This window comes from Notolepis coatsorum, assembly GCF_963971535.1.
Source record: "Notolepis coatsorum genome assembly, chromosome: 3".
NCBI lineage: Eukaryota > Metazoa > Chordata > Actinopteri > Aulopiformes > Paralepididae > Notolepis > Notolepis coatsorum.
The window spans coordinates 92,883,371-92,908,872 of NC_140167.1; the positions used below are offsets into that span (position 1 = coordinate 92,883,371).

The 25,502-nt window shown below is 41.6% G+C and overlaps 1 protein-coding gene across 7 annotated transcripts in view; it reads left to right on the forward strand.

Moving 5' to 3' along the window:
• fyco1a (FYVE and coiled-coil domain autophagy adaptor 1a) overlaps positions 1–25,502 on the forward strand; it is a 67,290-nt gene that overhangs the window by 113 nt on the left and 41,675 nt on the right. For 3 of the 7 annotated variants that reach the window (XM_084309472.1, XM_084309477.1, XM_084309476.1), the window contains exons 2-8: positions 2,068–2,134; positions 3,307–3,427; positions 4,541–4,647; positions 7,307–7,432; positions 8,160–8,266; positions 20,292–20,435; positions 25,280–25,373. In XM_084309472.1, the coding sequence (XP_084165598.1) occupies positions 3,367–3,427; positions 4,541–4,647; positions 7,307–7,432; positions 8,160–8,266; positions 20,292–20,435; positions 25,280–25,373 (639 nt within the window). In that variant the 5' untranslated portion in view covers positions 2,068–2,134; positions 3,307–3,366. Of the gene's footprint in view, positions 1–2,067; positions 2,135–3,306; positions 3,428–4,540; positions 4,648–7,306; positions 7,433–8,159; positions 8,267–20,291; positions 20,436–25,279; positions 25,374–25,502 lie in introns of those variants that run through there. The other 4 variants (XM_084309473.1, XM_084309475.1, XM_084309474.1 and 1 more) reach the window with 4 other exon arrangements.

Consider the following 25,502-nt stretch of genomic DNA (forward strand, 5'->3'; position numbering starts at 1 on the left):
TCCTAATGTTAGCGTTAATAAACGGTTCTATCTCGATTACATTGGCATTAATAACTTGTTTGTGAAATTATCATAGCTTTACTTTATCGTTACAGTTAATCAACAACATAAACGTTAGAATGCTCTCTGCTGCGGGCTAGCTATCTTAAAGCTGTAGCTATAGCTCAGGTTAACTAACATTAGAACTGTCAGTTGAGGGGTTGTCATGCTTCTACTCATAATGACGACTTTTGCTTATTAAAAATGTACTCTTATGTAACTTACTCTACTAAGGGTTTATTATTTAGCACCAAGGTTGCTGATTTGTCCACAGCCCTTTATTGGAGTACATAATGTCCACCCCACCTACCCAACCTCCTCCAATGTACAGTTTATTCGTCAAATGTATATACTCTCTTTTTCTTAAACTCTTTTTGTATCACAAACAGTACTGTATTTGTAAATCTCGTATGTCATAAATGTCTAGATGTAGCAGTACTGTCTATCTGTATGTCATGTATGTCATATATGTTATGAATTGAAAATGGGGGACCCTGATGTAAACAAGACGAAAGTCTTTCTCTGGTCTGCATCCCCTTAACAATTGTGTGTATTGAGCTGTACTGTACTGTACCCATTCTGCAATCTGTTAATAAAATGTTCAATCAATCAAACGTTAGTTCAAACTTCAAAGGTAGAATATGTAATGCAGTCAAAACAGTGACCGCTAGGCAAAAGAGCCTCGCTTGGTATTGCACTTACTGTAGTTTTCATTTCTTGTTTTGGTCTGATGTGTTGGCTGGAGAGTTTAGTAACTTATCATACTATGCCCTACACGTCGTTGTTTGACTGTAATACAAATTCTAGCTTTAGATTAAAATGGTTTATTGAAGGGATAACGCTACTTTTTTTATTTAATTTAATTTTTATTTGTTAGTGAGTAATTTCAGTCCATCCCAAAAGTACTTGCATGTTTTGGTTTTAAAGATAGTATCTGCAATGCTGTGGTCATGATATAGGCTAACAGTGACTTATTGGCAAAAGAGTCCTGTTTTGTTTATATTTTGGGGTTGCTATTGCTGACCAATGACACATATAAATATATTACAGCATAGTAGCTTACTATAATGTAAATTTCTCCACACCTCTCTTAGCAGAACCTGATGTCTGGCTACCAATAGCAACCCCTCCCCTATCCCCACTCAAAACCCACACATGGGAAAACACATCAAATGTAAAGAAAGTACAGTACCAAGAGCGGCTCTTTTGCCTGGAGGTCGCTGTATGATGGCATTACAGATTCTGTCTTTGAAAATATTGGAAGCAGAAACTGTCAGAGTTTGGTAGCAACTAGCAACGCTAGTGGAAGTCAATGGTGTACGAAGCATGCCTGAAAAAAGAATCACATGTACATTTCAATATAAATATTCATATGATTCTTGTGTTTCTGGGCCAGCTAGAATGTGTTGTCACGATACTGGAATTTCGAACTTCGATACGATACCTTGAAAAATATCGATATTCAATACCATTTTCGATACCACGGGGAAAAAGGTTCAATCTTAAAATGTAAAAACATTTTTGTTTTGTTTTTTTAATACATTTTGATTTTGTTGCTGGTTGATTCTCCTCAGCTTCTCTCTGGTACTATAAGAGAAGATAAATATAACACTTTTAAAACCCTTTGTTTATCTTTAGATCACACATTTAAAAATAACTGTTCATCTCACTTCAATCATTTCTATTGCAGAAATCTTTTCTCAAGCAGACGGATGTAAATACTGTAATCTGTGTTGCATGTACCTGCCAAACTGAACTGTTTGTATTACAGTCATATTCCGACTTAACTGAATGCACATGTGTGTGTGTGGACTACTGTACTATTACAGGTATTGAAATGAACGATGCAACTTCCTTATGCTTTTTTTTAATTTTAATTTTTTATGAATAATTAAATATTGATATTTCGGGAAATGAGTATTGAAACCGTTTTAAATATTCAGAATCGATATGTATCGATTTTTCGATATTTTTGACAACACTGATTGTGCATGCTGACCCGTCCCATGCTGTTGTCTCTCTTTCCAGGGCCTTTAGGTAGGATTGTGCATGCTGACCAGTCCCATGCGCTTGTCTCTCTTTCCGGGGCCTGGAGGTAGGCTTCATGGGCGCAGCTCAATGGTGCTGCAGATATAGATTCATAGAATCTTAAGACCGTATTTTTTGGCAATTTCTAGTCCCATTGAAAACCCATAGCATCCCACCCCGGCTAGTTTTCCTGCAATAACTCATTGGTAGTGTGGCGTGTGCAGGGGTGTAAAGTACTTGAGTAATTGTACTTCATTACAATACTTAAGTACGGGTGGGGATTTGTACTTTACTCGAGTATTATTAGGTTTGTATACTTGTACTTTTACTCAATTACATTTCAGAGAGAAAAAACATACTTTTTACTCCTTACATTTAAAATGCAGACCTACAAAGTACAAATCTCACAGGTCCAACCATTTTAATTAGTATATTTTTGTTTATCGGGCCGAACTAACGTTAACTTAGCGTTATTATTAATCCTGCGGCCGCACTTTATTTAAAAGCAGCCAATCAAATCCCCATCATGGAAAATTAACCCGCCCAGACCCATCTTTGATTAAACACCTGCTATCAGAAGAATAGACAGTCAGAAAAAAAGTTGTCGAAACTTTTAGACTTTTTCTCAAGTGTGTTTTTAGCCAGATACTCTGACTTTTACTTGAGTACGATTTTGAGACGGTACCCATACTTTCACTTAAGTATAATTTCTAGGTACTTTTTACACCCCTGGGCGTGTGTGTATTTTAGAGAGAAAAATACACAAGAGAGAGAGAGAGAGAGAGAGAGAGAGAGAGAGAGAGAGAGAGAGAGAGAGAGAGAGAGAGAGAGAGAGAGAGAGAGAGAGAGAGAGAGAGAGAGAGAGAGAGAGAGAGAGAGAGAGAGAGAGAGAGAGAGAGAGAGAGAGAGAGAGAGAGAGAGAGAGAGAGAGAGAGAGAGAGAGAGAGAGAGAGAGAGAGAGAGAGAGAGAGAGAGAGAGAGAGAGAGAGAGAGAGAGAGAGAGAGAGAGAGAGAGAGAGAGAGAGAGAGAGAGAGAGAGAGAGAGAGAGAGAGAGAGAAGAGAGAGAGAGAGAGAGAGAGAGAGAGAGAGAGGAGAGAGAAGAGAGAGAGAGAGAGAGAGAGAGAGAGAGAGAGAGAGGGAGAGAGAGAGAGAGAGGGAGAGTGAGTCTGTGTGTGAGTCTGTGTGTGACCATTCATGCCAGTCTTTTGTTCCTGACTGTTTGTGATCGTCTGATTCAGCAGGCTGGGGATGACCCCTTGACCCGGTGTTGCCAGGGGAGAGAGAGAGAGAGGTGGACCATGGCCTCTGCGGCTGCGGTCGGGGAGAGCCAGCTTCAGAGGATTATCAGAGATCTGCATGGTACGCCCAGCATTGTGTGCGCGGCTGCATGTGTGATTGCATGCGCACGACAACGTGTGCGTTCGTGTCTGTGCCTGTGTGTGTGTGTGTGTGTGTGTGTGTGAGTGAATGAATGGGGTTGGTGGCAGACATTTGCCAGCTAACATAGCGTGACTGAAGAGGGAAGGAAGGTGCTCTGTGACCTTGGCCTTATTGTCAAGCCCATCTTCTTGCCCCACACACACCACCTGAGCTCTGCTCATACCCTGCTGTCGGAAGATACCGTGGATCTAACCCTGTCCTCCGGTGGCACAGTGAGGGTGTGGTGGGAGCAGAAAGACTGTCAGCATGCAGCGAGAGAGAGAGTGTGTGCTGCTGAGGGTGCATCCATCACGGGTGTCCTTCCAGTTCTTACGGTGGATACGAGGCAAGTGGTTCACGTGTGACGAAGAGGAGATGGAAGGGGGACAGGAGACTGAGGGACACCCTCAGCATGGGCAGGGGTTACTTTAGGCGTGTGTGACTGTGTGTGTTGGTAACTAGCACTAATTCACTTTGGTATTAGATTAGATTTAGATTAGATTCAAATGTATTGTCATTATTATACAGCACAAGTACAGTACAACGAAAAGACGTTTGGCAAATGTAGCAGTAAAGTGCAACAGAAATATACAATGTACAGGTGATTAAACTGTACAAAATATACAAATTAGTAGTACGGAGTGTAGCGCTAATCAGATGTATGGACAGAGTTGATTTGAATTGAGTGATGTAGCCCTGTGATTGTCACTGGAGGGTCCCAAAATATTATCGGGGGCGAAGAATCATGCTGGCCATAGCTAGTTTATACTCTATTAGGCTAGCTTATACACTTGAATCCTTCTGAGACGTCCAGGTGGGACTGAAAACCTGTTCCCTTTGAGCTGAGAGAGGTTTGCATGTCTGGGAGAAATATACTAATGTGTTTCAGTACTGTAGGTTGAAACTCTATCTGATTCTGCCAACATAGCCTACCTCAGCTCTTTGTGCTGCAGATAGGACATTTATATGGATAATTAATTTGTATACCTATAATAGAATAATTTAGACTCCGTTCAGACATATTGGCCCTGGATCTCTCTCCCTGAATCACAGACGCCGTGGCAGAGCTGGCGAAGGAGTACAGGGAGAACGGGGAGCCAATCACAGATGACAGTTCCAACCTTCACAAGTTCTCCTACAAACTGGAATATCTGTTACAGGTGAGATTCTGTATATAAATGGTGCATTTTATATATCTTTTTTATATCCAAAGCGCTTTACAGTTTTGTTCCTCACATTCACCCGTTCACTCACACATTCCCACACCGACGGTGGAGGCGACCATGCAAGGTGCCAACCTGCTCATCGGGAGCAATTAGGGGTGAAGTGTCTTGCTCAAGGACACGCTACCGGGAGGAGTGGGACTCGAACCGGGAACCTTCCGATTACCAGATGACTGCTCTACCGCCTGAGCCACTATCCTCCATATTGTAAAAAAAAATATATGTTAACCTCTTAACTGTCACCAACCCGGCCCTCAGCCGTCTTGTTAACAATTTGCCCATCGACGCGCCACTTTGCTGACCTCTAGCGGCTCGGGTGTGCATATTTTCGAATACAATATATATATCGAATTAAAGCCCTATTTGTTGCCTGTCGATTGGCGACAAAATCCGTTCAGTGGTTCTCGAGTTACATGCCGATATGTCAGGCGTGCACCAAAGTACACGGCAGACTTAAAATATATATATATTTATTACCACACGCGACTCCCGAGGCTCTAGCTCCGTCAATCATTTGGCGATCTCGAAAATTATTGGACAGGGTTGTAACAAAAAAAAACGTGGAATGCATTGGAGTCAATGAGCTTTTTTCCCCCCTCCCAGTTTACCAAAATCGCTCCTAATCACTCATTTCTGAAATTTGGACATGTACTACATAAGACTTCAGGCTATGGACCCAGGGTGTTTTTTCAGCCATACCAATTTTCTGGGATATATACTTTTGGATATTGCAACTACTACAGAAAAACGTGAGTACACAAGTTCAAGTTCAACTCAAGTTCAGACCTATGTTACTCTATTTCATTAGCACTAAAAGTGAATTATCTTTATTGTTTCAGGAACTTCAGAATGTTATCTTTCAAAAGAGACCAGGCTCATGCATGTGCTATAAGTATAAAGCAGGGCTATTCAACTGGCGGCCCGCGGGCCAGATCCGGCCCGCGGGATGATTCTGACCGGCCCGCCAAAGATTACATGATAATTTTTTTTCTTTTTTCATGTCAACGTTCACACGCACAATTGAGCCAAAAGTCACTCAATTAATGACAGATTTCATTGATAAATTGAGGGAAAACTTTGCAAGTCGATTTGATGAATTTGACATGTCCAGAGAATTGATGCATTTTGTGAGCAACCCATTTGCCAATGTAGCTGCTATTTCCACAAAAGGAGAATAGTTCCTTGCATCACTTCACATTGATGAAGGTCTCCTGCAACTTGAAATAATTGACATGCAAGCATCATCTGCTCTGAAGCAGGCACTTGAGAATGAATCCACCACAACATTTTGGATAAAGTGTATTCATGTCAAGACATTCCCCAAAATAAAAACGCTGGCAATATCTGTGCTAACAATGTTTGGCTCAACATACACCTGTGAATCCAGTTTCTCTCACATGAATGCCATTAAAACAAGCAACCATGCCTCCTTGACAAATGAGCATTTGCATCACTGTTTGCGGGTAGCCCTCACTTCCTATGAACCCTCTTTCTCTGCCATTGCCCAGTCAAAGAAGTGCAATCGCTCTCATTAGATGTGTGTATGTAGGCTAGGCCTGTCTGCCCCCCACCCCCCTGATGTTTGAGAGTTAAGAGTCGACAATAAGTGCTAATAAGATGCTGTGATTTGCTGTTGTTGCACAGACATGAAGCACTTTTTCATAAGCTCAGCTGCACTATAAATGTGTTTTTTTGTTCAAGTGTTGATGTTAGAATGTTCAGATGCACATCATGCACTTGTTTGTTTTTTATTTTTATATTGAAATGTTGAAGAGGAGATGTTGCAGTTGTTGCACAGTCATAAATGAAGCACTTTTTGCAGGAGATGTTGCAGATGTGGATCATGTGGCACATAAATTAAGCACTTTTTTTAAAAAAGTATACTACTTTTGCAATGTAGTTAAAGGGGAACTATCTTATAAATGGCCTTTTTCAGTGTTTAGCATTGTTTCCTAGCTATGTGGACTTATATTAATATGATCTATGTCTCTAATTCTCATATTGGCGCATTCTTCCAATTCTCCTCTCACAATATTCACCCTCACTGAACTGAGTCATCTGAAAATGTGCTGATTTGTGATGTCAGAGAGACACCGCTGCATGATAATCAGCTGAGTTTCCACACAGTTCCCACTGTGGTTGGAGCCCAGGCTCAAAACGGCTTAAGATCTTGAGGTAGAAAAATGCTGTTTTTGAGTACTTGATTAGAAATACAAAACAATGAATTAAAAAAAAAAAAAATTACAGAGGTGTTCCATAAACCCACAGGAATTGTGTAAAAGTGCCCAAATAGTGAAAGAAATAGTAAAATAGTTCCCCTTTAAATAAAAGTTGTGAAAATGTGGTTGCGTGTTGTGTCAAGTGTACATATATTCATAGCACGGGGAGGCGCCGTGGCAGTCCGGCCCCTGGCCCCTTGGGTTTCTGACAATGTGGCCCCCTGAACAATTTAGTTGAATAGCCCTGGTATAAAGTATAGTATTTTGGTTTGCAAAAGAAGTATGCAGTCCTCAAGTTCAAGTTTAAAAATGGCCACTTTTCTGTGTTAAAATAATGTTCAACAGCTTCTCATGTCAGTTGTACGTCTGCCTTTCAGTTTGACCAGAAGGAGAAAAGCACATTTCTTGGCACCAGAAAGGACTACTGGGAATATTTCAGTGACTGTCTGGCCAAGATAAAAGGAGCCAACGATGGGATCCGTTTTGTCAAGTCCATCCCTGAGGTACACAGAGCACCTCTTACTGTTCTTATGACGAGACAACTACTGTACCATAGAACTATACAACTACTATTTACACACAGCTTATTCATGTTAACATGCATGTTTATTTGACCTAGGGGAAAGCTTTAAAAACAGAATCATTGTAAAGATCTGATCAATAAAAGTTCATTCATTTAATTTACATTATATTGTCAATTCATTATACCTGAATGCACTCCATGTACATTATGTGATTTATTTACTTACAGTATGTCTATTTAAATTACCATTCAGTTTGTCAATGTCTATGCTGGGTACTCCATGGACATTTTCATTTATTGTTCAAATATTTTATATTATTATATACTAATTATCAAATGATCTTCTAATTATCTTTATCTTATCTTATCTTTACTAATAATCTGCACTGAAAACAAACCATATTGGGCGAAACACATCTTATTATTAACTGATTATTCAATACTCATTCTGATCAAATTGGTATTGTAGCACCTCTTATTAGTTAGGAAGAAAATAATTTACTTCAGTTACCCGTCTTGCTGACTCACCTGTCTTTCATAAGATATAAGAAGGAAGCTTACTATTTGGATTCTAATTAGGTTGCAGATCAGCATATAAATAGTTATAACCCTTATAACATTCTATTGAATATGAACCACCTTGTTGCTGGTTCTTTTTAATGTATTCATTCAAGACAAATGTAATAGATATTACCTTTCCTCATTAGCTCAAGACATCTCTGGGGAAAGGAAGAGCTTTCATCCGCTACTCCCTTGTGCATCAGCGACTGGCTGACACGCTTCAACAGTGCCTAATGAACCAGAGGGTCACCAGGTAAAACGACTCTCATTGAAACAACACAGGGGCTTGACTTTACAACACGTTACATTGTAAACACAACACAACACCCTGAAGAAGGCCATGCCGAAACATGTCGGTTTTTTAAAAAGATTTTTCTAAATAATGTAAGCCAATAAATAAAGGCTTTTTAAATTTTTTTAGAGCTGCCTTGGATCTCAACCTTTCTTTTACATTGTAAACACAGTTGGGAACAACAATCAGTGGAGTATTTTATAGATGTACCCGCAAAAAACTAAAACAAAAGGCTGGCTGCCACAAAACAGTCACATCTAGAGACCTCAAAACCTACTCTAGCGAGGCCTTCAACCTTGAACTGGAGAGTCTGGACTGGTCAGATGAACTCAATGGTACACTGGTTGAAGAAACATGGCTTGGTTTCAAAACCAAATTCTCAACAATACTAAACGACATGGCCCCCCTAAGAACCACCAGGGTAAAAAATCGCGCTGAGCCGTGGATGCACTCCGAAATACTGGCCGCTATGAAAACCAGAGACAAAAAATGCTCTGAGTTTCGTAAAAGTCAGTCAAAGCTTACTAAAAGCACGAGCAGTGAACTCCAAGCCCACGTGACTGAACTCAAACTAGAAAGAAACAGACTAAGAAACGACGTAAACTCCATGATCAAAACTGCAAAAAATAATTTCATCAATGACAAAACTGAGGAAAACAAAAACAAACCACGTGAACTTTGGAAATTACTCAATAATCAACTAGGATGCAGTAAAAAACTTAAAACCAGATTCTCAAACATAAACATAAAAACGGACAACACGCTCATCACAGACAAGCTGGATGTAGCCAATTACTTAAACATTTTCTTCACAAACATAGCCACAACACTGGTAAACAAACTACCCTCCCACTCAGGGCTTTATGGGGTAGAACACATAGTAGCTTACTACAAAAACCTAGGGGTCCGCAAGGACGACTTCAAGCTGGAAATGGTAACAACAGATGAGGTACTCAATAAACTGAGCGCCCTCCAACCTAACAAGGCCACTGGCCATGACAACATCCCCTCCAAATTCCTCAGACTCAGCAGCCGCCATCACCCCAATCATCACACACATAATAAACCTCTCCATAAAACAGGGACACGTCCCCAAGGACTTCAAAATTGCGAGGGTGACCCCTCTGCACAAAAAGGGCAGCAAATTAGACCCAGGCAACTACCGCCCTGTTTCTATTCTCACCTCCATCTCGAAAGTCATGGAAAAAATAGTCTACGAACAGGTCGAAAAGTACCTAGCGGAAAAAATCTAATCTACGAATTCCAATCTGGCTTCAGAACATCCCACTCCACTGACACATGCCTTCTCTATTTGAATGACCACATCAAACAAGAGGTGGACGCAGGCAAATACTGCGGCATGGTCATGCTGGACCTACAAAAGGCCTTTGACACGGTCAATCACTCCATTCTGATTGACAAGCTAAAAGCAATTGGTTTTGATAGTCTATCAGTGAGCTGGATGCAATCCTACCTTGAGGGGAGGGAACAGATGGTGGAGGTAAACGGTACCCTATCCCCCCCCCTCACAGTGAGCTGTGGTGTTCCACAAGGAAGCATACTGTTCCTAATTTATGCAAATGACATGTCGTCAGCTTGTGACTGCAACTTGTTCCTGTTTGCGGACGACTCAGCCCTGCTGGTCTCTGACAAGAACAAGTTACAGGTTGAAAAAACCCTCAGCTCGGAACTAGGCAGAATCTGCATATGGCTCGCTGATAACAAACTATCATTACACATGGGCAAAACAGAGTCCATTCTCTTCGGTTCAAATAACAAACTCAGCAAGACCGACGGCTTCTCAGTTACAGTGGGTGACAATATTGTCACAAGGAAAGATGAAATTACCTACCTGGGTTCCATCCTAGAGGCTAATCTCTCCTGTGACAAAATGGCATCCAATGTAATAAAAAAAGTCAACCAACGAACTCGATTCTTGTACCGGATCTCCTCTCTGGTAAACAAGAATACCCTGAAGACTCTGGCAGGAGCACTCATTCAGGGGTACTACGACTATGCTTGCACCTCATGGTACCAAAGCACCTCAAAGGCGCTAAAAACAAAATTACAAACATCTCAAAACAAACTGGTCAGACTACTGCTTGACCTTACTCCTAGAACCCACCTCACCCCTGCCCACTTTGACAACCTAGGATGGCTTAGAGTAGACGACAGAGTACAGCAACTTGCAATGGGCCTGGTCTACAAGATACACTACACGACCAAGGTACCCATGTACATGTCAAAATACTTCCCAAAGGTCAGTGAATACCACGATCACAACACCAGAGGGAGCTCCACAAATCATGTTAAACCCAGATTCGGCTCAAATAAGGGACTAAACACGTTTCGCAATTATGCCACATCAATGTGGAACGCCCTACCCAAAGCTGTAAAGGAATGTGGATCACTACCCACTTTCAAAACCTCTCTCAAGGGACACCTACGGGAGACTGCAATTCAACACTGGCCCCTGTAAATATCCTAACCCAACCCCCTCCAATGTACAGTCATTTACCTAGTATGGTTTTGTCAATAGTCCAATGTACAATTTTGTTTGTTTGTACAGTGTCTCCTCCCCCCCCCCTCAATGTACAGTTTTGCTTGTTTATACAGTGTGCCCCCCCCCCAACCACCTCCAATGTAAATGACCCAGTATGGTTGTCAATATCCCAATGTACCCAACCCCCCCCACCCAACCTCCTCCAATGTACAGTTTCTACGTCAAATGTATATACTCCCTTTTCTTGACTCCTTCTGTATCACAAACAGTACTGTATTTGCAAATCTGGTATGTCATAAATTTATAGATGTAGCAGTACTGACTATCTGTATGTCATGTATGTCATATATGTCCTGATGAATTGAAAATGGGGGACCCTGATGTAAACAAGACGAAAGTCTTTCTCTGGTCTGCATCCCCTTAACAATTGTGTGTATTGAGCTGTACTGTATTGTACCCATTCTGCAATCTGTTAATAAAGTTTTCAAGCAATCAATCAATCAATCAATCATGTGAGTATCTGGCCTGATGGCTCCATGGCCAAGTAGCCCTGCATGCTCTGTGCTCTGTATGCACTCTCGACGTGATTGTAAATGAGGGAAACCTCAGTTGTCTTTGGAGTTTAAATAATGGTTTGAAATGAAATGAAATGCTGGGTCAAACGATAATCAGGGGTGTAAAAAGTACCCAGAAATTATACTTAAGTGAAAGTGTAACTGAGGGGTTATAAAACCCTGACCGTATTAAAGATTGTGATAGATTAAACCACTGCTAGGTATGTACTTTAATTACTGGCTAGACAGTACATCTAATATATGGCAGACACTCATAATAACACGGCACTGACAAAGAAATATCATTTGAGGGTATTTATTATTATGCAGTAAATGTTACAGATATGAGAATTAGGGTCGCGCTTGTATGGCGAAGAATAGGCATAAAGTCAGTCAGTAGCATAAGTCAATGGGAATAGAATACTTCCTACGATGGGGTACTAGGCTAACGCCGCCTGGCGTAGAATGGCAATTATAGAGGGCAACGCTGGTACCGCTTGGAGACAATGGGTTCCTCCCAGAGTTGTAAGTTCTGGAGGAGAGAGGAATGTTCGGATACTCAGTCTGATCAATTGAAGAAGAAGGGGATTCACGTACAGAAGCCAGTCCTTGTAATCCAAAGCTCAGCATCAAAAGCAATAACTGTAATCCAATTGCCCAATAGCAATGATAATAGCCATCTAGCCTGAGGCCAGCCCGAATGTAGATCCTCACGGTGTTAAATCCAAACGACAGTGGAGATTAACGATGCTCTTCTCCGGGTAGTACGTTCCACAATCAATATAATCCAACCAATACTGGTTCTGCAATCGCCGCCGTCGGTTCTCCTGTGCACATGTCCAGTAGGTTCTCCGACTAGGCCTCCTCGTGTGCTGGTACCAATGTATTTAGTCCACGCGCACTGGCTAAGGTCCACTAGCTAAATGAACGAACTGCTGGGTAATGCTACACACGAACTAACTGCTGTTGGCACGATACACAATAATTAACGACTCTTTACTTCACATTAAGCTAAGTCGAACTTGACGTTACTGCATTAAATCTGACACTTTTACTATTCACTACGCACATGGTTCTCAACGCTCTGTTAGACGCACTGCTTCTCACTTCACTGTTACCGAACTTGATGAACAGCTACTGTTCGCACCTGCCGCAGTATATATACTTAAGTGGCTATCTAGTGCCGAACCTCAGTTCTCGTCTCGAATCAATACGCTGTCTCCGGGCATGTTACGACATGCCCGGACTCGCCTTTGAACCTGACTTTGGGCGCTTGCGGTCTGGCGCCGATGGCGTTATCCAATAAGGAAAGCGAATATTACTATGATTCGAACGCAGGCTTAAAGGGATATACCGTGTATATATAAATAATATACAAGGTATATAAACAATAAATGTAGATTCTCAGCTTTAATCTGGCCCTTCACAACAGAAAGTATGGGTACCGTCTCAAAATCGTACTCAAGTAAAAGTCAGAGTATCTGGCTAAAAACACATGTGAGTAAAAGTTAAAAAGTTTCTGCTTTTAAATGTACTTAAGTACTAAAAAGTAAAAGTAAAAACTTTTTTTCTGACCGTCTATTCTTCTGATAGCAGGTGTTTAATCAAAGATCCCCGCTTTCTAGTCTTGCACAAGGACCAATCAGCATGGGTATGGGCGGGTTAACTTTCCATGATGGGGATTTGATTGGCTGTTTTTAAATAAAGTGCGTCCACAGGATTAATAACGTTAACGTTAGTTCGGCCAGAAAAACAAATATACTAATAAAAATGGTTGGACCTGCGAGATTTGTACTTTGTAGGTCTGCATTTTAAATGTAAGGAGTAAAAAGTGTGTTCCCCCCCCCCCTGAAATGTAATTGAGTAAAAGTACAAATCTACAAACCTAATAATACTCGAGTAAAGTACAAATCCCCCCAAAACATTACTTAAGTATTGTAACGAAGTACAATTACTCAAGTACTTTACACCCTTGAAGATAATGCTGCCTGAAGTTCAGTCAATCACATGCACTACTCAACAACAGGAATCCACATTCGTTGAGCATTGATGAGTAATGCAATGTGCATAATATCAAATCTGAACACATTTGAATACATTTCTACTTGGGGAATGCCACCCATTGTAACTGTGTACAGGCGACACTAAAGCTATAAGGCGGTAAGGCGCAGCCAGCGACACTGATGCAGAGGGGCCAGTTCAGGCCTTGCTCCAGCGCCCGTGGATGTAGGTTGATAATTAGTGTTATTACATGGCGTTTTCACATTCGCCGAAATGCTTGCTTGTGATTGGTCAATAGCGCGCGTCAGAGGTCCGATATTACCCGATAACGGACCTCTGTGGAACAATAATGACCGCTGTGTGCAGCTGTTCGCAATCAAGCCCACTGACATCAGTGCAATCAGACTGCACTGCTGGGGAAGCTGCCAGCGATGACAGGGCGGAGCAACGAGCGGAGCCAGAACCAGTGTTGCGAGTAAGTAAGTTAGCCATGTAATAAGCGGGATAATGTATAGCTATACTCGATCATTGTCGCAAAATAATTGACCTTCACTGACGTTTAAAACACCTCGCCGAGGCGGCTCGGTATTTTAAACTCTGTGTCGGTCAATTATTTTGCGACAATGACCTCGTAGCTATACATTATCCCTTACTTAGTTGCCAATAACATATTCACCATAATAACACAAAGTATGTTTAACATTCAAACCAGATTTTCCATTTTTCCATTGTGATGAAATAATTGTACAGTTACATGTAGCGTACATAGCTGCAACTCCAACAATGACAGCACCCTGCTAGGGCTGTCTTAAATACTTCAAAGCTTCGAAGCTTCGTTCGATGGGCATGGGATTCGAATATGAAAATAAAATTTGAATATTATTTTTCAAAATCAACTCTGCCTCTCTTTGTTAACTACAACAAGCAATGCTGTTTGTTATTTAAGGTGAGGTCGGACTCGGCACTGACAGATTTGTGTTCATTGTGCTGCTTTTATAAAGCCTCAAATGACGGCTTACAATATTTCATGAAAGCAAAGTGTTTCGTTTGTCTAAGATTTAAAAAGGTTTAAACTTTACAGCACTGACAAAGTTGAACAAAGTGCAGTACAAGTCCCACAACATAAAAAAAAGAAATTTGAAAACAAAACAAAAATATATATATAAATTTTTTTTATCTCGAAGCTTCGAATTAAAATCGAATCTCGGCCCCGAAGCTTCGAATTCCCCAAGGAAATTCGAAGGTCAGCCCTACACCCTGCTAGTGTGGTGACACCAGACTCATCCATTATATCGTAGACAGATCAAAATAGGTTTAATAGTAAAAACAATTAATACAAATTACATGTGAGTTAAATGAGCTTTGGCTGAGAGGAATTCTCTCCTGTGGCCAGCTAGGAGAGACTGAAGAAGAGACGGAATATTGATCTTAAGTAGAGAGAGAGAGGAGTGGGGGGGGGGGGGGGGGGGCTGTAGCCTTTGAGCTAGGTGTGAACTAAGCTATTGTTTGGGGCGACCAAAAGGGATTCCTCAACACTAGCTTTATTGTTTATCAGTGTTATGATATTTAAAGTGAGTTTCTGTTGAAAAGTAGAGGGATCTCGCTGTTTCTCCTCTTTTTTTGGACAGCAGAAAACATACTTTTTTCTCTGTTGTGATTCGTTAACACTTCACAGCATCATCAGAGTGTCAATTTGAAGATGTGACCTCCAGTTACGTTGTCAATATTATATTATTCCTGTTCCCCAGGACAGACACTATTTGCCACCGTGCACCGCTCTCTGCTAAAGCGACAGGGGCTCAGGAGCGGTCGTCTGGTAATTGGAAGGTGCCCGGGTTCAGGTCGGCGCCTTGCATGGTTGCCTCCGTGGTCGGTGGGCTCCAGACTAACGTTACACTGGTGCCAGTAGCACACAAATCATGAATGAGACATATGGATTTTCTCCATGGTCCTCTTTGTCAATGTGTCCGAAATAACCCTCATAAATTGGACACATGCCTTATCATTGCTATATGTTGGTTTTATTCTATTCTATTTTCGGAGTAGTATCTGTGACGCCGAGAGTGAGACCTCAGCAAAGTCGTATGTTTTATTAAACGTGGGCTTCTCACAATGTTTTAGCCTGTATGAAACCATTATTAAGTGGTCATAATTTGTTAAATAGCCTTTGCTCAATTTTGCTTTGAAACTGGAGATTTTTTAAATATGAAGTGAAGATGATACGCTCGCCAGTCTGCTCTGCTGTCTGCTCGACTCGTCATCCAAAAACGTTTACATAAATTAACAGTTTATGAGGGGAGAGAGAGAGAGAGGTTGGTAATAGTCCGCAGCAGTACATGTCGTTTCGTGTTTAACCATGTAACGTTAAACTCTTTAAGCCACCAGGGTGAAATCTCAGGGTATTATGTCTTGAGTCGCAACGGTGGCAAATGCAACCAAATTGGTCGCATTCTGGAGCCCTGGGTACTAGTTTTGTTGGGCACAGTCCTTCTGCATTATGTGAAAGAAGAAGAAAAAAACTTCAGGCACCAGAAATACTTAAATTATGGTTAAAAAGTAGGGATGTTCGATATTATCGGCCTACTGAACAACAAGACAGACATGTTGACTTTCTCCAGTTCATTCAAATGCTTTGACCTTCATTTTGTAACTTACTTGTTCAAATATGACCACTATAGTAGTTGTTTTCATACTTAAGTACATACTGTAAATAAACATGATCCACCCTTAACACATTCCCTGCCATGACTTATATCCATCAATATAGCCAGTCTGCCACCACTGTAAGCCTATGGAGATGTTCACCTTCTTTGCAGGGCTATAGCTTTTTAAATTGTATTGCTAAATTGACATTACTATGGCCCATTCAACATCGATTATCTATCGTTCAGGATGTAGGAACGTTATACTTTTTCATTCAAACATTCATACAAAAATACCTTCTAGAATATAAGTATGTTTTTATCGTTTTCTGCAGTAATTCCTAGGACGTGAGTTATAGGCCTAAACGCATATATAGATTATCGATTGCCGTTTATTCCCGATACACGCTATATTAAAAAATTCAACTGTATATGATCCTATACGTTATGCTTCATCATGCACGGAGGAAAGGGGGGGGGGGTCGTTTATAATTCCGTGATCGTCAGTAAATGCTTTATGTAGTATGGGTGATATATTGATCAGATCGGTTTGCGGTGAAATGAATAGACAATTGGGCTGAAAATGACGTTAGCGTCCTCTTACCGTTCGCCGACGAGACTGGAGGAAAAAGATCCCACTTATTTGACATCGATCTCCTAGATCCATTTCCGGTTTGTATGGCGCAATAAACGCCCAAATCATATCGATTATTGAGTTATGGCAGCGATCCATATGCACGCCAGTGTATGTCTGGAGTCCCGCAACAATATATGACTGCCGGACGGATTTCCCAGATGCACCGATTGCCACTTCCGGTTGTAACTCGCACGATCATCCACCAGGCGGCGGTATTGAGGCGTTGCAATATTGTGCAGAGTCCCACTGTATCACCAGAGGCTGGGTGACTGAATTATGAATGCCATGGCGAAAAAATGAAATATGATCTCAATATCGCTGTACAGCGTGGTTTGGCAGACAATGCATGGCGGGCAATAACGCTGTACAACGTGAACGGCGGTGGATGTGTTAATAATTGTTGCTGTTGCTTGAAGACCTTGTAACTAAAAAGTTTTGGAAATTATGTTTTACTTGATTTTAAGGTTTCTGTGGTCTTTTATGAGTTACGAGTGTTTAATTACCTTAGGGCACGTGAAAACCATTTAAAATCCGTTGTAGAATTTCAAAATACATGGACATAATTGTGAAAATCTGGTTGTTTTAATTAATTCCAGATAGCAATGAAACAGAAAACAATGTCCTTTTAACACATTGACGGCCACAGGGATTAGACGGGCCCCACTCTATACGGCCAGCATATCATAATAAGGTTTCATTGTGCGTGAGGCTGTTTGTAGAGCTAAATCTATACTTTATATTATTGCTATCTGTCCATTCTCATTGTCAATTGACACTATAAACCGTCCCTTCAATATGCCTTAAACAAATAATTTTTTCATCAATAAGTTCCCATTTTATAGCGTCTTGAATATGAACGTTATAGCAGAATTTTCTGGGGTATTTCTTGGAACGTGAGATACAGGGCGCTAAGCTAATAACGTTAAATCGAATGGCGTTTCGGTTATAGACAAGCTAGAGATAAAAATCTAAATGCATTTGATCGGTATCATGGTCCACCATGAATGCATGAAAGGGGGGGGGGGGGGGCGGGGGACGTCGTTTCTGATTATTGATTACCAATAATGGCATTAGCCTCAGTAGCCTAATTCGCTGACCGGGTGGATGGCTATCAAAGCAAGGCCCGATTGGGCTGTAATTGACGTCAAATAGCTCTTACCTATAGCTGGTTGGACTGCAAAAACGATTTCCCAGTTATCGATCGCCATCTGGTAGATCCATATGTCCATTGGCTGATGCTATAATCCTTTACTGCATACTGAATTCAGCGTCCCAAAAACTATTTCAGGCGATCGGCTACACGCATAGCTGTAGGCTAACAGAAAAATCCATTCATAAAAAGAAAAAGAAAAAACACCGGTCTCTAACAGGGAACACTGCATTATCGAGACAGCGCCCCTATGAGGATCTGGCCGGTAATGCACTTTTCCGAATTCCAAGAGTAGGGTAAATCTGCAGTGCTGCAGGGCATAGCTGTCAACATTGGGATTTGAAAAAACGGGATATTTCGCCCCGCCCCGCCCCCTCCCAATGTAGTCTCCTCCCCCTCGTATGTATAATGTATAGCTACAAGGTCATTGTCGCAAAATAATTGACCAACACGGAGTTTAAACGTCAGTGAAGGTCAATTATTTTGCGATGATGACTGAGTATAGCTATACATTATCCCGCTTATTACATGGCTAACTTACTAACAATATACCTAATTCATTTTACAAAATCGACAAGACGAGATAATGCAGACGCAATTGTTCTGTGGCTCTGTCAGCCCAAATAAAGTGATTATTATTATCGCCGGCAGCCCGGCAGGTGTGTCTAATTGCACTGAAACAGTGTGCGTCAGTGGGGCTAAGCCGCTTGATTACTCCAGCTGCGAAAAACAATAATCACTGGTGGTTATCGAAAAATAATTCACCGCTGTCGGGGGCTATTGACCAACCACAATCAAGCATTTCGGCGAATGTTAAAACGCCATGTAATAAATATATATATTGTCTGCACTGCGCAGCCGTGGAATCGCGAGGCCATAGATTTATAATAGATAGAAAGGGCACATTGTGGTGTATCATAATTAATTTGTTGAATACAATAGTATTTTTATAACGTTGACACAAATTAAAGAATATTTACACTAAGTTCTCTTTTACCTCTTATTCATTCATTCATTAATTTAATTGTAGGCACTGTTTATATTGTACATAGTCCTGTGTGTTGTATATTGTGTCCTATAGGGCTGACCCCTATTAATCGATTAGTCGACTAATCGGTCGAAAGGAGCCGTAGTCGACTGGCCAGCCTCTTAGTCGAATATAATAAAAAAATAAATAAAAAATTATAATACTTTTTTATTTTTTATTTTTTGTATCATTCTTTCAAAAAGAAAAGAGGCCTAGAAGCATGGCTAACGCCAATGGCACGCATACCAGAGGCTAACTGCCTACGAACAGAGGCACTGAAAGAGGATTTCACCCATCTAATGAACACACTAGACTAGACAAATATCAAGATGTATCCATCAGTGGACCAATTGCATGCTTTTGCAGAGGACAAGAAGCCTTCAGTCGACTCTTTCAGACATTAAGCACCCCCACAGCCCAAATGGAATGATAAAAAAAAAAAAAAAAAAAAAAAATCTAAATTTATATTTTTTTATAATTTTTTTTAAGTCGACCAATAGTCGACTAACGGCAAATTTTGGCCAATCCTAGTCGACCGTCCAAATCCTTAGTCGGGGACAGCCCTAGTGTCCTATGTTACTTTTGTGTTTATTGTCTCTTTCTATATACACCGTGGGAAGAGGGGCACATAATTGAATTTTATACTGGCACATGGGTCTAATACAGCAATGGATTATGGGTAAATGCAACGTTAAAGCAGTGTCAATGTAAGACTGACTTTACATTAAACTAATGACAATAATATAGTATAAAGTAGGGTATTATTTGGACTAAAGAATGGTGTTGTCTCACCCTACTTGCATGTTGAGGGAGAGCACCATATATTATACACTGAGAAACCACGGCCGAGAGTGAGCTCTCCGGGAACAACCCTACATTGCCGGTATCGCTTTGCTGCCTTTTCTAGGTAGGTAGTTGTAGAATCTAATACAGTTTGTGCTAAACCACTTCCTTTAGCCGGTCGCTGTTCCTCTTCTTCGGGTCGCAACCGTCTTCCGGTCTGACTTCCTGTGCTAATGTTCTAATCTACACTGCTGCCACCTGTCGTCACGGAGGGGAATTGTAGCCATTTTGTAAAAATGTAAAAAATTTAAGAAAGAAAACGGGAAATTCTTTTTCCGGGATGATGGCGGGAAGGAAGGTTGAAATACACTACAATCCCGGGAAAAACGGGATGGTTGACAGGTATGCTGCAGGGTGACATTGAGTAGGATATTACAATGGAATAAAATCCAAAACAACCTAGCCACGGACATATCCGTAGTTGGCCCTCAACCGTTGGATCCGAAACACGGACATGTCCGTGGTTGGCCCCGAATGTGTTAAACATGAATAAGTATTAAATTGCTCTCTCTCTCTCTCTCTCTCTCTCTCTCTCTCTCTCTCTCTCTCTCTCTCTCTCTCTCTCTCTCTCTCTCTCTCTCTCTCTCTCTCTCTCTCTCTCTCTCTCTCTCTCTCTCTCTCTCCTGCAGTGATTGGTATTACGCTCGCAGCCCCTTCCTGAAGCCCCACCTCAGTGTTGACATCATCAGTCACCTGTATGAGCTCAATGATGTTCAGTTTGACGTGGCGTCCAGGGGCCATGATCTCGACGCCTCCTGGCCCACATTTGCAAGGTAACCAATTGGAGGAGAATCTCTTGAAAACGTGCAGAAATCAGGAGACAAACACATCAAGGCACACGCGAAGGGCCTTCAAATTTACTCTTTTGTTTTATTCATAGTCATATACAAAGCATTGCCGCAAACGGCGCTCCTGATGCTAAACGCATTGTTCGATCTTGAATGTGTATTATTCCTGCTCTGACCGGCACCCTGAACTCACTGATTCTTTTTTATTCTTTTTATTATCCACTTTTTCACCTTATTTTCTATTTTTCTCCCATCCCAATTCGCTGTTTCCAATTCTCCCCTCCTCTGTCTTGAACGTTGCTCGCATATGCCCCCCACAGGTCGGTCCTAGGGAGGATAGAAGCCTTGCATCACGTGTCCCCTCCGATACACGAGGAGGCAGCCTGTCACATCTTTTCACCTGCCAGCGCGGCCTCTCATTGGCGAGGTGTAACGTGTGGGAGGCTCACACTACCCCCGCTATTTCCTGTCTGCTGTGCAGGCGTCCCCCAACCGACCTGTCCATAATGTCCAGATTACCACCCATCGACTTCCCACCCGCTAACTGCCAATCGAGCCAGTATGACGGCCGGCCCAAGTCGGAGGCAACGCCGACAGCCGGATTGGAACTTGGTGTATCTTGCGTTGGTGACAAGCGCAATGTCCGCTGCGCCACCCAGCCGCCCCCTGAACTGATTCTTATACATAATTAAATGGGTTCTATGCCCTGATGATGGCCTGTAGCCTATGGCCTGTCTTTATTGTTCAAATGTGAATTAGGATTTGGGCAGCGTTTTCTTAGAAGATAAAACCATTAAGACAATTATATAGGTGTAAGATCACTTGGACCTTAACACATTGGTTGCCAGCCGGATATCACGATTTATCGCTTGGATGCCACCACGTTAATCAATGGGAGGACGAGCACATTTGCGAACGCATAAACTATATCTTAATTATGGCTATGTGTCTAATACACCCGTCGCTTATCAATGACTTGCTTGCAGTCAACATGTACGAAACGGATTGTTTTTTCATCAGTACATTTTAGTTTTATACCGTTTTGAATACGAGTATAGTTTCGGAGAGTTCTAGTCATTTCAGAGAAATTCCGCGAAAATAGCCATTTACTGGAATACACAAAACACGTTGTCATTTTCCGGCTGATTTAGGAATCGTTTTCAAATAAACGCTAGATTATTGAGAGTATTTGTGATCTTATGCACGATACAAAAGCGGGCTGAAAAATTATTTATTCGTGCCGCGCTCAGCGCCTAACGCCACACACACACAAAAAACAACTCTGATTAACCCAAAACTGGTAACATAGATTCCTTACCTCAGATCAGATGTTCTGCAAAAAGATGAATCCAATTCCTGATCGCCATTCCAAATATTGATCGCGTTCATTGATCCAACGTTATAGTCCGAAACGCATAATCCAAGCTGCTTCCAGCCTCGCCAGTGAATCTGGTAACACGACACTGCTTGCCAGAGATAGGAAAACCCTGGACCGGAGTTTTTCTCTGATGCACTTTTTCACTCAATCCAATCCAATGATGTGCATTACCATCCGGGAGACGATAGGGGGCGGTATTTGCCCTTTTCGAGCTCAGAGCCATTCCCAATGATAATGTCAGGCTGGACGGATGAAAAATTTATGGATATAACGATTAAATAACGAGATCTTTCGTTGTTGGCAACCAATGTGTTAAGCCGAGAGAGTGTTAATATGAAAGAACCGCCGTATATTGTTACTTCTGACCTGATATTACGTTAACACTTTCCGTGCCAGCCATGTGGTGCCCCGGAACCCTGTTGCGTGCCACCACCCACTTCAATGATAGAGCTCTCATATTTGCGAACGCATAAACGATATCTTAAATTATGGCTATGTGTCTAATATGGCCGTCGCTTATCAATGACTTGTTTGCAGTCAACATTGTCGAAACGGATTGTTTTTTAATCGGTTCATTTCCGTTTTATACCATTTTGAAAAACTCGTTTTTTGAAAGTTTCAGGAAAATATAACGATTCTGTGATAATCGCCCTTTAGTGGAATACACTGGAATACACAAAAAACTTTGTCATTTTTCTGCCTATTTATGAATCGCTTTCAAATAAACGCTAGATTATCGATAGTATATGTGTACTTATGCACGCTATAGAAGCGGGCTGAAAAATCGATTATCCATTTCCTGATCAGCACACACACATGCACACACACACATAGGGCTCACGTTGATATATCTGTGAAAAAAGACTGGTAAAATAATTTCCTTACCTCAGATCAGATGTTCTCCAAAAAGATTATTCCAATTCCTGATTGCCATTCCAAATATCGATCGCTTTTATTGATCCAACGCTGGGTGGTCGAAACACCGATTCCATGCTGTTCTGATGGTCCACAATGAATCCGATCGGCTCGAGTTACATGCCTGAGAAGTAAAATGTGGAAGCAGGACTTTTTTTCCCCATGCGTTTCATTCAATCCAATCCAAAGGGGTGCAGTACCATCCGGAGAGACGATAGGGGGCGGTATTTTCCCAATGGAGCTCAGAGAGAGTTCCAGTGGTAACGTGAGGCTAGATTGATGAAATATGAATGGAAAAATCGCTAATAAATAAAAAAAACTATGAACTAACGAGAAAACTAACTAGAAACTAACGAGAAATCTTGTTGTTGGCACTCAAAGTGTTAAGGGTCAACATTTTAATTAGCTAGACTAGATAGGTATCCAAATGGTGTCTCGCAGGGGGAACGAATCTAGGAGAACCGAGGTTGTGTTGAACTTTAAGGCACCAGAAAGGGAGATAAGTAAAGAGAGGGTCATCATATTACTAACCTGTCTAGTAGTGTGGTAGTGAAAGGGTTGACCTTCTGTAGTGTGGTAGTGAAAGGGTTAACCCTTTCACTGCCGCACTACCAAAACGGTTAACCCTTTCACTGTGACAATTCACAGAAGGTTAACCCTTTCACTGCCACACGACAGCCGGTTAACCCTTTCACTGCCGGTTAACCTTCTGTCGTGTGGCAGTGAAAGGGTTAATGACTTTACTTCAACATCCAACAACACAACACAGAGTCCATCCTGAAGGAAGACAGCATAAGTAACATCAACCAAATCTAACACGGGTAGCCAATGGCTGCAGCTGTCCACACAGAACTAGAACAGTGTCTGTCTGTATATGTCTGTCTGTCTGTCCACAGAACTAGACAAAAATTGGAGCTGATGAGTTCATTGATGTCACAAGCTAACATTTTGGGCATGTAATCCACAAACTGGGTTGGGGTCAGCCCTAGGTTCCCACAGCCCAATGGTCCCACAGCCTTATGTCCCCACATTTCTATGATAAAAAGAAAGACATTAGGCCCTATGTTCCCACAGCCCTATGTTCCCACATTTCTAAGATTCTTCTCCAAATTAGGCCCCTTCTGTTCCCAATTTTATTTTTTTTGATCCACTTGTTCTCCTTATTTTTCTATTTTTCTCCCATCCCAATTTTGCCTCGCCAATTCTCCCTTCAATTCTCCCCTCCCTTGTTTCGAACGTTGCTAGACTATGCCTCCCACTGGTCGGCTGCAGTGAGGACCAAGCCTTGCATCATGTGTCCCCTCCGGTACACGAGGAGGCAGTTGCATCTTTTCACCTGAACAGCGCGATCTCTCAGTGGCGAGCAGTAACGCGTGGGAGGCTCACGCTGCCCCCGATACTTCCTGATTCTGCTGTACAGGCACACCAACCGACCTGTAGGAGTCGCCGTCCACAACGTCCAATCCCCACCCACCGGCTTTCCCACCCCTAACACTGGCAATTGTGTTAGTATGAACGACCGGCCAAGCCGGTAGCAACGCCGAGAGCTGGGCTCGATACCAGCATCTCCTGCGTTAGTGGCGAGCGCCTTGCCCACTGAGCCACTCAGCCGCCCCTGTTCCCACATTTCTAAGATTCTTCTCTAAATGAGGCCCTATGTTCCCACAGCCCTATGTTCCCTGACGAACCCTCTACTACCAGAGGACAATTGGATAATAGGTTGGGTGTAATTGGCTACCAAATTAAGAGAAAGGGGGATACAATCAGATACAAATTTATGAAAAAAGGAAATGTGGGAACATAGGCATGATATTAGCAAACTCAGGCACTTCGTTTGTCATTTAACATTAGCTAGTGTAGTGGCGCACCTTAATTATCGGATGATAATTAACATTACCTTTTGAATCGCTGTGAAAGGATGCTGATTTTAAGTGAGAGAAATGGTACAACAATTTATATTGCTTAGGTTCAGAAGCTTAGCTAGCATAATTAGCCCCTTCAAATCCTCTGATCATCATCTGTTTTATCTATTCACAACACTTTCCAAATGATAAAAAACTGTCAAAAATGTTGCCCCACATTATGAGACATAGATTCCAAACATTGCAAACAGAGCCTGATAAATTATTATTTATCATCATTATCTTTGCAAAAAGAAATAACTAGCCATCTGTCATTTAGGATTTGGTTAGCAAGATGGCTGATGTTTAGGCCTACTAGTTGGATGTATTTTTTTCAGCATTTTTTGTTGACTGGCTACAACGTTGTTAGACTATCGTATTGTTAAAAAAAAGTGGCCTTGGTCCATTTTTCATATAGCTTCTATCCCTTCCCCAAAGAACACCTTCCTTTGTCATGGAAACCTACAGCAGTGCTCTTCTGTGCTTTTTTACAAATATATTGAAATATCTATCAAACATTGAAATTAGCAACATGGAATGAGTCCAATTAGGGTATACTGTTTTATATTATGTTATGTTTAACATTTAACAGTTTCACAGATGTCACCATGTGTTTTTCTTTCCCTGATAAACAGGAGAACACTGGGCATGTCCAACTCACCCGGTCACAACTGGAAACCACCCAGCCGCAGCTCCAGTATTAACAGTCTGGCCAGCAACTACTCACAGGTAACTGACTCATGCCTAGCATTGTCTCATTATGCTATTGTCAAAATGAACTCATGAGATCACTGTGCAACTAATATGCAGTATGGGTTTTAAAACGTCTGTGTCATGTTCAAAACAAAACACGCCATA